The sequence below is a fragment of the Barbatula barbatula genome, assembly GCF_947034865.1.
Source record: "Barbatula barbatula genome assembly, chromosome: 16".
In the NCBI taxonomy this organism is placed as follows: Eukaryota; Metazoa; Chordata; class Actinopteri; order Cypriniformes; family Nemacheilidae; genus Barbatula; species Barbatula barbatula.
Genome location: NC_136779.1, coordinates 393,287 through 407,761, shown reverse-complemented (window position 1 = coordinate 407,761; position 14,475 = coordinate 393,287). Strand labels below are relative to the sequence as shown.

Genomic DNA, 14,475 nt, shown 5'->3' with positions numbered 1-14,475 from the left:
CGTGACAGGACTTGACGTATCTCGCCGTCAGGTTTGAGCTGATGGGCTTTTCTCCCAGTATGTATGAGATCTTGTCCTGTTGTTGTGTCAGTGTTGTGTCAGTGTTGTGTGTGTTGTGTCAGTGTTGTGTGTGTTGTGTTGTGTTGTGTGTGTTGTGCTGGTTGTCGCTCTTCTGTCGTGACAGGACTTGACGTATCTCGCCGTCAGGTTTGAGCTGATGGGCTTTTCTCCCAGTATGTATGAGATCTTGTCCTGTTGTTGAAACTGCTTGAAGTCTTTGTGGAAGTTTGTGAACTGGGGGAAGAATGTTTCTCTGATGTCCGTATAGTTTGGACACGAGGTTAAGAAGTGCAGCTCTGTTTCCACTTGTCTCTGTGTGCAGTGTGGACACAGTCGCTCTTCTCTTGGAGTCCATGTCTGTCTGTGTCGGCCCGTCTCCACAGTGAGCTTGTGTTCACTGAGTCTGTACATGGTCAACACTTTTCTTAGTTTAGGGTCTGATACGCTTTTGAGGTATTCTGCCGCTTTATATTCTCTGTTTAATGACCGATAGCATTCAAGTTTACTTTGCTGAGCTGTTGCTTCTGTCCAGTGTTTGAGATATTTTTCTTTTTGTGTTTTTATCATTTGGTTCATTCTGGCTGGAGTTTGGGGTTCAGTTGGACACGTTTGGGGTTTTAGAGTTAGTTCTGAGATCAGTTGGATGAGACAACTTTTCTCTGGGTTCAGCTCCTGATGACGTAAGGTTTTGTGATGGAGTGATTCTGTATCGCTGTTCTTAAGGTGCTTATAGAATTTAATCGCTCTTTTTTGTATTTTAATTATTAGAGGATATAGTCCTAATTCTGTTAGCAGGGTCTCAGTTGGGTGTTTGTCCCATTTGGTCTCTCTCTCTCTCTCTCTCTCTCTCTCTCTCTCTCTCTCTCTCTCTCTCTCTCTCTCTCTCTCTCTCTCTCTCTCTCTCTCTCTCTCTCTCTGTCTCTGTCTCTGTCTCTCTCTATCTCTCTCTCTGTCTCTCTCTGTGTCTCTCTCTCTCTCTCTCTATGTCTATGGTAGTCTATTTTGATTTTCATCATTGACTTTGAGCCCGTCGAGCAGAGATCTGTCCTTGCTGGATTATTTTATGTTCAAACTGAGATCATTTTAATCTTCGTGGATTTGTTGTTGTTTTCTAACTAATGGAGGAGAAAAAACAAGAAGTGAGAGATTGTCCGTTTTCTATCAAGAACCTGCTGAACGCTCCTGACAGACCCAAACCCGTCCGGAGCGCTCACATGAATCTCTCCGGAGTTCCCGAGCTCAGCTTCCTGAGGTTCGGCTCCTGGTGTCGCGCGCCTGGATACCCGAGCACACCCTCAGGTGAGACTCCCCAAACAACACAAACATCTGCGCTTTTCAAATATTTTCATATTTCATCTTCATCAAACTTTTGCAGATCGGACGAGTCGAAGCTCGACAGAAGCGCTGAGATCAGACCCGGGTGATCGGGATCCTAAAGAAGACGAGGATGAGGAGGAGAGCGATTCAGACGAGCAGAAGAGAGAACACATCTCCGAGAAGAAGGTCTGTCGAAAGAAGAAGACCAGGACCGTGTTCTCGCGCTCTCAGGTGTTTCAGCTCGAGTCCACGTTCGACTTGAAACGGTACCTGAGCAGCTCGGAACGGGCCGGACTCGCCGCGTCGCTCCATCTCACCGAGACTCAGGTGAAAATCTGGTTCCAGAACCGGCGGAATAAGTGGAAGAGACAGATCGCCGCGGAGCTCGAGGCCGCGAACCTCAGTCACGCGCAGAGAATCGTGCGCGTCCCCATCCTGTACCACGACCACACGGAGACACCGCGAGCTGCGGGTCTCTCGCTCACGCACGCACTTTATTACCCGCATCCCTTGATCAGACCGGTCTGATGATGTCGTCCGTCACTCTGAACCCAAAGACATATCTGCTGCTCACGCTGATGTGCGTTTAGTAAAGTATTTGTAAACGTATTGAACTGCTTTGATTCGCTTATACACTTTTGTTGTTGTTGTCTCAGTTAAAGTAAATCAATATTCTCGTTGTTGTTCTGTGGTTTCATCTGTTTGAATGCTCGTATATCATGTATTTGCAGCTCTCCGGTGCATTTCAGTTTTATATGTTTGAATTGATTTCTCAGTGTGAATGTTTGAAATAATTAATTCAATTACAGACATTTCTTTATTGACAAATAAATGAAACGCGAGCGTGCATTGTTTCAGTTTGAGGATGTGAATTGTAGGCTTTCTCTATAGAATTATGTTTCTTTGTGTGTATTTTTATCTTCTCCTAAATCTACAAACTAAATTATAAACGTAGGGTATTGTAATTCTTATAACTGAGATTGTTTTGCTTTGTTCTTTTGCTGATTAATATTCTCAATTTATTGAGACCAGGTTGAAATTTAGCCTATAGCTCTAATTCTGATGTGATCAACCTTCACAATTAGATCGTCATTTTAGTATTTTAAATGTTTGTCTTTTTGTGGAATCGTTATATAAAGATGACGTGTCAACCTTAAATGCTTTCAATGGTTTTGATTGATTGATCATGTATTTGATTTTCGTGCTCGTGTTTATCACGCAGGCCGCGCGCACAGAGAGCGAGATGATCTGTCCCGACTCGGCTTCATAAACGTCAGCAGCACGTTTAGCATTTGACGGATTCTTTCATTTGAAGTGTCTCGTCCACAGGCGTCATTTGTAAGTTTTGAGAAGAAATGAAGAAATGCTTGCGGAAGGTGTATTGTTAAGGGCCATTAACATCTCCCGATGCTCACACTCATAATTATTTTTGCGTAACACAGAGAGCCGCGAATTCATCCGCGCGGGCGACGCTTGCTTGTGTCCAATAACAAACACGCGTAAACCAGTGAATAAATGACATTTGTTGTCATAGGAAAAAAAAGTTTTAAGTGTAATGCACCACAACAGCCCTTCACCAAACGACAGGTTGGGACCCACATACTGCTGTGTGAGAGAGGTCGAGTCAAAAAGCGGAGTATGCCATGGACCACCCTCTGTATTACAGAAACAATTTATAAAAGTATTCATTCTTTTTGTCCCCGTGCACTTTTCAAAACAAAGTTATGCCACTGGTCTGGTATCAGTATAATGGGGTTTAAACCCAAGACCTTTGCATCGCTAACGCAATTCAGACAAATTTTGAAATTACACAAACTGATCACGTCCTGAATATTTGAAGTTTTTCCTATAAAAATGGAATGTAAAACCTTTTTTTTCAAATCAGATCCGAATAATTTTAAATGTATTTAATAATAATATTTTTGCTTTTATTTGTATAAATTAATTGTATTCGATTTTTTATTATTTTTGATGTTAATAATATAAGGAGGAGGATGTTTAATAAAAAATATCTTAAATTGTTTCGAAGAGGAGATGTAACTGCAAACATAGCTACATAAAGAACTGAAATAATCAAATCTGTTTGTGATAAAAAAATGATATTTAGGCTAAAAATATCATCAACGATGTGATCTGGTCTAAGTGTAATAATGTAATTAGGAGCATCAAAGTTTGATCCTTAATTTCACTGATTTCGATATTTGACGCTCTTCACCAGAACAAATTACATTCAACAAATTAAAGTAACAAGAATCACAATTTGTTTCATTTCACCAAATTTGCGGTTTCCCGACCTGGGTTAGTTAAACCAGGATTAGGTTTTAGTTAAATTAGGATATTGAAGTGGTTTTTAAAAACGTACCTCATTTATGAAAACATTACTGGTGAACATCTGGAGTCAAAACAATCACACTAACATATTTCAAGAGACGTCATTGCTGTTTGTTTTCACTTATAACATTAAAAATAATCTACGACTAGATTTAAAACCCGCCCCATTATGTTTTATTTTAATCCGTAACATTATTTGTTTTGTCTTTCTTTCCCAAATGTATTTTGTTATTTTGAGTGACGTTGTATTGTTAGAAACATAGTCGTCCATATTATTCCTATTATGTTTACAAACAGGAATATAGAATGAAAATAAAGTGAGCTCGCTGTGCGCCTCGATGAACGGAAGCGGAAACAGTGACGTCCGATTCTTACCCGGTAGCTCTCCATTTTAACCAATGGTTAACGAGGAGCTTGAGAACTCGTTTTGAAACTGACCAATCAGAGCCGAGTGCTGATGTGAACGGGCCAATCAGAGTAGTTCTTTGGTGAGCGGTAGAGCTGCAGAGGAGAAGAGCGGCACGACACGGTGAGCGCGAGCACATATTCTTATGCTTTTATAATCACATCAGAATACAAACCGATTATAAATCACATTTCTGTTCATTTAACAACAAATCACACGCGCACATGAATCATCTATCTCACTGCGCTAAAGCGCGCGCCCGCTCGCTCGCGCGTGTGTGTATTCGGCGTGAGCGTTTTAAATCATCTTAAACTTGATCAAATGTGTGTGTATTAAACGCCGGAAGTGCTCGTGGAGAGATGTTATCATCAGGAACACGATCGATGTGTGTAGTTGTGTGAAGATCACATACATGAATGAAGCGTGTGTTTGTTTATTGTGATGTGTGTGTTCAGATGACCGGGGCGAATGAGTTCAAGTTGACCCAGGGTCCAGAGGACAGCATCTCCGCTGTGAAGTTCAGTCCCACATCACCGCAGTTTCTGCTCGTGTCGTCATGGGACTGTTCGGTTCGTCTGTATGACGTCAGCTCTAATAGCATGAGGATGAAATATCATCACCTCGCGCCCGTGCTGGACTGCGCGTTCTACGTGAGGATTCACGTCACACAATAAACGAGTTTCTTTTCATGTCTTTCCACATCTAAAGTCTTTGTTTTGCTCTTGTAGGATCCGGGTCGCGCCTGGAGCGGAGGTCTGGACAACCAGCTGAAGACTCATGATTTAAACACAGATCAAGGTGAAGATCTGCTGAACGTGGATCTGTGCCGTTGGCTTTACTCTGGTCTGGTGTAGTCCAGTTCAGTTGTTCTGTTATTATGGATCATTACTACTCTTTGGCCAGTAAAGGAAACACAAACTTTATAAACGATGAGTGTTTTAAACACGTTAAACTGTGTAGCATTACGCTACCAAATCAATTGACAAAGCCCAATAGCATCCGCGAGCTAACGTAGCTTTACATTACACGTTGTTTCAAGCTAGTTCATTTAGATGAAATATAAATAATTCATTACATCATCTGTGAACGTGATGGCCGATCTCCATACGCCTCTGGATGATGAAAACCACATGTCCAGATGTTCAGCCGGAATAGAGGAATTATGACAACTTGCATGTATATTTATAATATTGTGTGAAAATAATGAGATGTAATGTTCTGCTGTCTCGCTCAGACACGATTGTCGGGACTCACGACGCTCCAATTCGCTGTGTGGAATATTGTCCGGAGGTGAACGTCATGGTGACGGGCAGCTGGGATATGTCGGTGAGACTGTGGGACCCCAGAACCCCCTGTAACGCCGGAACCTTCACCCAGCCGGAGAAGGTAGATTTGTTTCGCTGACAGTGTCGTGTATCTGGTTGTGAAGGAGAGCGGCGTTTGACGACGGTGAATGTGTTTCAGGTGTACACGCTGTCTGTGGCCGGGGATCGTCTCATCGTGGGGACGGCAGGGCGGCGCGTGCTGGTGTGGGATTTGAGGAACATGGGATACGTGCAACAGAGACGAGAATCAAGCCTGAAATATCAGACGCGAAGTATACGAGCTTTTCCAAACAAACAGGTGAAACACAAACTTTATTCTCAAGTGAAAAATAAATCGTGTTCTGGGTGTACAGTTAACACCTCGTTCTCAATAGAATCAAGCTGTGTTTATATCCTACATAGAAAATACATCAATCTTCATCAGAATACAGCGGGGAGGAAATCTAGATTTGAATAAAGAAACCGTCACAATGTTCTTTTAAATCTTGTGTAATGCTGCTCACTGCGTTCTTGTAATTATAATAGTTTATTTTGTGTTTTTCTATTATTAAACGGTCAGTTCTGGTCCTTGATTCTGATTGGTTGAGACGCTGTAATAAATGATTTATAACTGCGGGCTGCATTACATCACTGCTTCCTTCTCGTCATGCCTCAGCTGTTATCAAATGCACTGTAACCCACTGTATTATTGCTTTAATCAGAAATATCACCAATCGATTCTTCCCCCAAATCCAGCTGTAATCCATCTGATGTGAAATGAGATCTGTTGTGTTGTTTTGTCAGGGTTATGTGTTGAGCTCTATTGAGGGCAGAGTTGCAGTGGAGTATCTGGACCCGAGTCTGGAGGTGCAGAAGAAGAAATACGCTTTCAAATGTCACCGACTGAAGGAGAACGGCATCGAGCAGGTTTATCCTGTCAACGCCATCTCCTTCCACAGCATCCACAACACATTCGCCACAGGTACACTCATGCGTGGAAGGTTGCTATAAAGCTAAAGTTCTTCTAATAGTTTATTGAATCCATTGCACTGGTGTTTAGTTGTTATTCGTGGTGTTCTGTAACTTTTGAAAGCAGTTGTGTATCATCTACTGTTGTGTTGTCTGACCAAAGACAGGCTAGTGGAAGTGTTTGTGGAATTAGTCACAATAAACATGACTATAAACAGGTTTTGTCGAAATTGAGACATGACAGTGTGTGTGTGTTCAGGGGGTTCTGATGGCTTCGTGAACATCTGGGATCCGTTCAATAAGAAGCGTTTGTGTCAGTTCCACCGGTACCCCACCAGCATCGCATCTCTGGCCTTCAGTGTGGACGGTTCTCTGCTGGCCATCGCTTCATCATACATGCAGGAACAGGGGGATATTTCACACCCCGCCGATGCCGTTTACATCCGTCAGGTCACAGACGCAGAGACCAAACCCAAGTGAGTGTCTGACTCAACACAGCCTCATGAATTTTTCCTGACACCTGATGGATCAGTCGGGATCACAATCCGTCAAGACCATTGAACTGTATGATGGTTACATTAACATGAATATAGCGGGGGATTGACAGCTGAGTGGGCGGTCCTCGTCTGCATCTTATATAAAGTGTCGTGAGATCATGTGATGTTTGTGTTCTTGTGTTTACAGATCAACGTGAATTCTGCTCTGATCAGGACGTCTGTTTCTACTTTCAATGTCTGTTTGTCTTCATTCTTTTTATTCTTTTCTGTCAACAAAACAAGTTGAATAAATGTTTATATTGTCATCTTATTTCTTTGTTATTGTGCTCGTTCTTATTTTTTTCACATCATTCATATTTCCCTGTAGTTTCAGGTTATGATTCGGTGTTGAGTCGACGCGTTGTGTACAAGCTGCAGTGTTTGCATTAAAAATTAATCATTTGTGTGTGCGTGCGTGTGTGTTTGTTAATTGAATGACGAGAAAGGGATGAACTGATGTTCGTTTTAAAGGTTTGTAGTCATTGTTTGGGAAACTGATACAGTGGATCTCAGTTCTGCTCTTAAAGGGGTTTAACAATAGACTTTAATGGGTTTAATTCAGAAGCCTTAAACAATCCTCGACTTGTTTGATGTCATTTTGCACCAGCACTGAAGGGAAATAAATATAAATCGATTTGCATTTTCATGATGCTTTCCTGTAGCTCAGTGGTTCGTGTCGTTAGGTCACATGTTCCATCCCAGGGATTGCACACACTCTGAAACGAATGTAGTCTATAGTATAATGCAATGTTAGTCGCTTTGGATAAAAGCATCTGCCAAATGCATAAATGTCAATGTCTTGACAAATCCGTTGAATAAATAATTAAAAAACACGAATCATACATTTAAAGTCAAATCCTTGAAAATGTATATAAAATTGTGCTTTTGTTTCGGGATTTCTTGTATTCCTGAAGAGTCGAGACATCTGGTTTCCCTCAGAAACAAGTCTGCAAATGCAGTTTAACTCTACATTCACATTGAGTCATTTAGCAGACGCTTTTATCCAAAGAGACTTACAAAGAGTTCGGGGAGCAATAAGCAATATGTCATACAAAGATTTGTCATACAAATAGTACAATAGGTGCTAATACAAAGTTACTAGTTTCAACAAAAGCTAGACCACTACCTGTTGAGAGAAGAGGGTTAGTTAGTTTTTTTTTACTCTAAAATAACGTTGCAGACACATTTTGGGCAATAACGTTTTTTTTAAAGTTTTTTCTTGAACTGAGCAGCACAAGCTATTTTTCAGAGGTTTGCCCAGAACATGCTAAAAAACTGAAAACAGTTTAAGGCTTCCTGGTCAAAATTGATCACCCTTAGAAAATGAATATGAAGTGAAGACACTTTATCAAAGAAACGTCAATAAATCCAACACAATGCATTCATACACGCACACACACATTCACAAATAGATGAATTAAAGCTTCAATTGAAGCATTTTTCCTTATAAAGTTTATTGTTCAAATAAATGACCTTTGTCTTTCCCCTAAAGGTCAGATTTGGTCTTTGGCTTTATTCCAGTTTTAACCAGCACAGATGTTTTTTATTCCATCAACGAAACTTGTGAAATGGTTATAATTAAAGTTCAGTCTATCTCCAGCCTTGATGGTTTGTATAACTGCTATTTTGATTCCATCTCCAAACACAAAAATAGGACATTAGGTTTGAATAGTTGCATGATGAGTTTCACAAAAGTGGAAATTTTTTTATATTAAAACTGAATAAGTCATTTTAGAGGAAAATAAGGTGAAATAAAACTAAATAAAGTTATAATTTTAATGTTTTGTATTTGAAAATACAATGTTCTGACATTTGTTCTTGTCATCAGGATCACAAAGTAACACACTTCACCTTCACACATCATGTTATTGATGTTTTCTTGTATATTTAACCCTTCATGAGTTCCTGTTGTGACAGAATAAATGTGCGTGTTTGTGTGCTGATTACTGAAGCATGAACTTCACGCTTCTATACGATCATTGCCATCATGGAATAGTGCACTGTAAAGAAATTCAATAAAAAAAAACTAAGCTATACAAAGGTGCATCCCAAATCATGCACGTATGCACTATTCTAGGCCATTTTGAAGTGTTTTATAGAGTGGGTAGTGTGTTGACATTGAAATATCTCAAAAAAAGAAGTGCACTTCAAGTACCTAGATGATGCACTTTTTCAACCGAAAATATGAAGTGTGGACAGATGCCGTTTTGCTTAAGTATCAGACGCTGCTTGAGCAAAAACTCTCCTGCAGAGTGAAAACGCTTAAATCTGATGATGACTAAAGTATTACTGGGCAAAACACATGAGACACGTGCGACTGACATAATTTGCGCTCGTCTGGGAAACCGATATACTTACAGTTACTATTAAACCGCTTAGTAATACATTTTGGATGAAACTGCGCTTCTAAAATGAATACACTACATGTTTGAGTGCATGAAGTGTTTAGTATATCATTTGGGACACAACACATTTCATTTAACTTAAAAATATAAGTCAGCTTTTGAACAGAAGTAAAGATGCTGCTGTGATCTGACGAATCGACCGGCTGATCTGTAGAGCCGCACTTCAGATGAAGTGTCTGTCTCTCTCTCTCTGAGAAATGAAACCAGACTTGGACTGAAAGCAGATCTGATATTTTTATAAATAATTTATATATGTATATATATGCTTCTAAATATCGAACAAATCCGTATGAAGAAAAGCTCAATCCATCATCATCATCATCAAATACTGAGTGTTATACAGTTGATGCTGTTCACTGGAAACTGACTGTCTGATTCTTCTCCACTGATCCTGAAGATCACCTGTGTGGTTGAAGGGATGGTTGCCGTGGCGACCAGATGTTTGCCCAGCCATCCTTCAGCTCCACGCTTATACATCCGGACGGTCACCTACGGCAAGAACAGATGGACACTTGTGAAAGTTGACCAATAAAATCCCTACAATAGCGGAGCTCTTCAAATCTGCAGAGTTGAGCTGAAACCTGATGGAAGGCCTTGAGCAAGCTAATCAAGGTCTTCAGCATCATGAGACCACCACAGATAGGGGTCTTTGGTCAGGTTTTCAGCTAAACTCTGCAGACCACTGGCCCTTCAGGAGCGGATGTGTGAATGAATCATCATCTCTGTGGTTGTAGAATCGTCGTGACCCTGACTATGACCTTCACCTGCTTCAGACGGTTGTTTCTTGGCTGAAAGCTTCATACACGTCTAAACAAACCTCCAGCTAGAAACACACTGGAGCATCACAGACATATGCTGAAATGAGAATCAGATCTATGGGATTACGCTGTGATTTCTCTCAACATTCATCTCGTTCACACACAATGAGATTCATATTGACAGATGATAGATGCGTCCGTCTCCTCTCAGTCACAGCGCTGGATTAATACGTCTCATTCTCTTCTCTCAGCATCTGTTTCATTCACTGCTCTGCTCACAGTTTTTCATTATATATTTCCGCTCCTCTTTATTCTCTTTATTCTTTTATAAGAAAAGGATGTGCTGGACAGAAGATCAGCATCATGTGACCTTTTACATGAAAAACTACAGAGCCTGCAGTGAGAGATGAAATCTGCCTGAAACACCTGAAGATGATTCTAAAGTCATCATTTATCTGCGAACACAACACAGCTGCTTCCGTTTATCATCACATCTAATTCATCAAATGTTTTCTGTGGAGCAATGCATTCTGGGAAATCACACACACCACAACATGAATTTTTTTATCATTTACTTTAAAGATTTACAGAGGTGAGTGGTTTAATTTCATTTGAAAGAGGTCCACCTCAAAATAAAGATCATGAAACAGCCTCCAAACACATTTCATAGGCACAGTACGAACCCGTGCCAAACCCCATCTCACCCAACGCACCCCACCGCAATCCCTTCAGTGAATGCCAGCACTGATCATAACACATTCTGGAGGGTTTTAGTAGAGTAGACTGGGGACAGAAGCAACATGGCTCAGGAATGAGCTGGAGGGATGATATCATACTGCACATGCTCAGTTCGCCCCTTCACCCTTCTAGAAGATGTCACACATATGTGACCACTCCTTCTAGACAAACCAAATTTCAAGATGAAAAGTCATTTTTTTCTCTATCTGTCAAGATTGTTTGTGTGAACCATTATATATTTGTATCATTTAAATCAGTGTTTTCGTAGCTTTTGAAAGGCATTACTACCAAGTGTCAAAGCTATTGTGTCTCTATAGAACAGCAGTTTATTTCATGGCTGCCGGTGTAGGGACAGTTTCAACATGTTGTGACAACAGTGATGTAAACACGTGTCATATTAGCACAACACAATAGCAACCGTTTAAAGTAGAGCCAGACTTGACCACGATGTATCCTACATTAAAAACATACAGCCTAACCATTATAATAATAACAACAATAATAATAGTACAAAATAATTAACATGGTTTGTTTCTCATTACTTGGAAGTATGTTTTTCCAAATGAGTGTTTATAGAATCAATTGAACTTACATATAACACAGTTCAGTTCAGAGAAGTGTGCACAAGTATTTCAGTAGGCTACATTTTCAGTATCTTGCTTTTTTATTTAAAATATTTTGCCAGTTTAACTTTTTTAAAGACTCTATTTGTTCCCAAATAAAGTCAAGAAATTGCTAAATTATGTCATAGAATCTTTTTTTTTACACTTGAATTAATGTTGCAAGCGTCCCTATGGAGTGTTACTGTCCACTGTTATGGGGTCAGTTGCAAGATTTGACTTTGTCTGTTCAAGTATAAACTGTGGGTATCATACACACGCATGTTACAGCAGTGTACGTGTGTCGCTGACAGATGTGGGTTTCACATTAAATATCGGCTTGCTACTAATAACAGTCACTGAGAAACTGAAAGAAAATACAAAGACCGTGTTGGAACCGTCCCCAGTCTCCCCTACATGTAAGGAGCTCTCCACCACTGCCAGCCACGCCCACCACATCACTCCCCATGATCCTTTGCACCCATCCACGCCATGATTACACCCGCACCTGATAGGCATTCCCTTGGACTCAATAATTACCCTGTGTTTGTTCTCATTCATTGCTGGCTCTAGTAGTCATGTTTCTAGTACCGACCCTTATGAGGATATTACCTGTCTATTGTGCACCTGTTCACCCCAATAAATCTCCAGTTCACTTGAGTTCTTCTCTGATTTCATCTGGTCAGGACATTAGACAGCAGACGGCCGTTTAACAGTCAAATCAGGTTTAAAGAGCGTATTGATGCTGTAATTTATTAATGGTGATCATCAAAACAACAGACAATGAAGCAAAGTGTCCACTAACCGGTTTGTGTGTCATTTCACAGAGCAGATGGTCGAGCTGTTATCTACACAAACAACAGATAAGAGACAATTACATTTCAGACGATAACAAACCTCGCTGATCACATCAAGAAATAAAGAAGAATGACAGGAATCCTCTCGCGTCAACACAAACAAACAGATGAACACAACAGCCTTAAACAGAATAAACACGTGACAGAATCCACACACATGGATGATATTGTGTCATTCTGATGATGTTCTGGTTTCTACGGACCGGATGAAATGTCCATTCTTCACTTGGATTCTTTGTTGAATCGGTGCTGAGCTGAGCTGAGAGATATGATAAGAGATCCAGAGAAAACATTTCATCATATGCTGTAGGCACAGAACTATTCTCCTTCATACAATATATTCAAACAAATGCAGAAGATAATCTGACCCTCATTATACAAGAATCCACAGACATTATCTTCCAATTCAGCCGCGTGTCATTAAAACACAAGACTTATGTAAATCTTCATCTTGATTTTAATGACGTGTTTTTGAAGGGCTGTTGAAACAGTGAATGTATTCAGAGGAGAGGAGGGGTCTCTGACGCTTAAATCAACTTGTATATCTGAAGAGGTCATTACACAACTACACAACGCTCTGACAAACTGACTCACAGCCAGTAAACACAACTCACTTCTGTCCTGACAAACATCCAGCAGGAGGAGTCCATCCTCATCATCATCATCATCATCGTTTTACTGCCGCCATTCACTTACATTAAAAGATCGACATAAATACTGTGTAAAACATTTCTACTGTGCCATAAAGAACACACGCACACACACAGCCATGGCTAAATGAGGACATTCTATCGACTTCTGTAGTTTATATACCCAGTATCAGCAGGGAAATGTAGATAAATGACCACAAGTGTGGTGGTCAAGAGATTTGTATAACCCCCAATAACTGTGTGTGTGCCTGTGTGTTTGTGTGTGCGTTTTTGAGTGTGTTTGTATGTGCGAGTGTTTGTGCAAGTGTGTCTGCAAGTGTGTGTGCGTGCGTGCCTGTGCGTGCCTGTGTGTGTTTGTGTGTGTGAGTGTGTGTGTGTGTGCGAACCTGTGTTTTTGTGTGTGTGTGTGTGTGCGCGTGCGCGTGCCTGTGTGTTTGTGTGTGTGTGTGCATGCGTGCCTGTGTGTGTTTGTGTGTGTAAGTGTGTGTGTAAGTGCGTGCGTTTATGCGTGTGTGTGTGCGTGCGTGCCTGTGTGTGTTTGTGTGTGTAAGTGTGTGTGTAAGTGCGTGCGTTTTTGCGTGTGTGTGTGCGTGCAAACCTGTGTTTTTGTGTGTGTGCGTGCGTGCCTGTGTGTTTGTGTGTGTGTGTGCGTGCCTGCCTGTGCGTGCCTGTGTGTGTTTGTGTTTGTAAGTGTGTGTGTAAGTGCGTGCGTTCATGTGTGTGTGTGTGTGTGTGTGTGTGTGCGAACCTGTGTTTTTGCGTGTGTGTGTGTGTGTGCGTGCAAACCTGTGTTTTTGTGTGTGTGCATGCGTGCCTGTGTGTTTGTGTGTGTGCGTGTGTGTGCGTGCGTGCCTGTGCGTGCCTGTGTGTGTTTGTGTTTGTAAGTGTGTGTGTAAGTGCGTACGTTCATGTGTGTGTGTGTGTGTGTGCGAACCTGTGTTTTTGTGTGTGTGTGTGTGTGTGCGTGCGTGCCTGTGTGTTTGTGTGTGTGTGTGCGTGCCTGTGTGTTTGTGTGTGTAAATGTAAGTGCGTGTGTGTGTGTGTGTGTGTGTGTGTGTGTGTGTGTGTTACCTGTGTTGTGAATCCAAGCAGGTTGTAGAGTGTGTATGTGAGTAGGGTTGTGTCTCTGCTGAAGTGCAGTACTTCAGTCTCGTGTCGGTGTACGGCGAGGTGTGTACAGCTCTGATAGTCTCCCTTCAGTTCTTGACCGCTGGTCAGCTGCAGCAGATCCCATGTCCTCATGACACGTAGACACTCACGAGCCGCTCTCATCTGTCTGAATGACAAATGACCTGCACACACGCACACACACCAAAACATCTCACATGACATTTCCTTCTGTTTGATACAAAAAATGCATATTCCCATATTTCCTACTTTATGATTAATAACGATTAGCAGTAGATGTAATGTGAGGTGTGCGTCTGCGTGATTGAGAGAAGCGTGTGATGATCCACCTGAGATCCAGGACGGTGTGAAGACATCCGGCAGCCAGGCGGTGAGTGTTTCTCGGAGTGAGCAGAGGAACTCTTCGACATCAGCATA

At 41.3% G+C, this 14,475-nt stretch overlaps 2 protein-coding genes across 3 annotated transcripts; both read left to right on the top strand.

The window, feature by feature from the left end:
- Positions 1 to 1,178: 1,178 nt before the first annotated feature.
- On the top strand, positions 1,179 to 2,111 carry hmx3b (H6 family homeobox 3b; the record flags this gene model as incomplete). Its single annotated transcript, XM_079476799.1, has 2 exons — positions 1,179 to 1,359; positions 1,436 to 2,111. The coding sequence occupies 2 exons, from the start codon at positions 1,179 to 1,181 to the stop codon at positions 1,903 to 1,905; spliced, it is 651 nt and encodes a 216-aa protein (XP_079332925.1). The 3' UTR covers positions 1,906 to 2,111.
- A 2,015-nt stretch (positions 2,112 to 4,126) lies between these two features.
- bub3 (BUB3 mitotic checkpoint protein) lies at positions 4,127 to 7,194 on the top strand. 2 transcript variants are annotated; one of them, XM_079475968.1, is made up of 8 exons: positions 4,127 to 4,237; positions 4,570 to 4,764; positions 4,843 to 4,912; positions 5,349 to 5,500; positions 5,579 to 5,737; positions 6,223 to 6,400; positions 6,647 to 6,863; positions 7,072 to 7,194. In XM_079475968.1, the coding sequence occupies exons 2-8, from the start codon at positions 4,570 to 4,572 to the stop codon at positions 7,079 to 7,081; spliced, it is 981 nt and encodes a 326-aa protein (XP_079332094.1). In that variant the 5' UTR covers positions 4,127 to 4,237; the 3' UTR covers positions 7,082 to 7,194. The 2 variants fall into 2 exon arrangements, with proteins under 2 accessions (XP_079332094.1, XP_079332095.1); XM_079475969.1 differs by lacking the exon at positions 7,072 to 7,194 and having other exon boundaries at positions 4,189 to 4,237; positions 6,647 to 6,999.
- Positions 7,195 to 14,475: the final 7,281 nt, after the last annotated feature.

Coding starts and splice junctions, on each gene's coding strand:
- bub3 (XM_079475968.1), top strand. CDS start 4,570: ATGACCGGGGCGAATGAGTTCAAGTTGACCCAGGGTCCAGAGGACAGC. Junction 4,913..5,348: donor TGATTTAAACACAGATCAAG/GTGAAGATCTGC, acceptor TGTCTCGCTCAG/ACACGATTGTCGGGACTCAC. Junction 5,501..5,578: donor CCTTCACCCAGCCGGAGAAG/GTAGATTTGTTT, acceptor AATGTGTTTCAG/GTGTACACGCTGTCTGTGGC.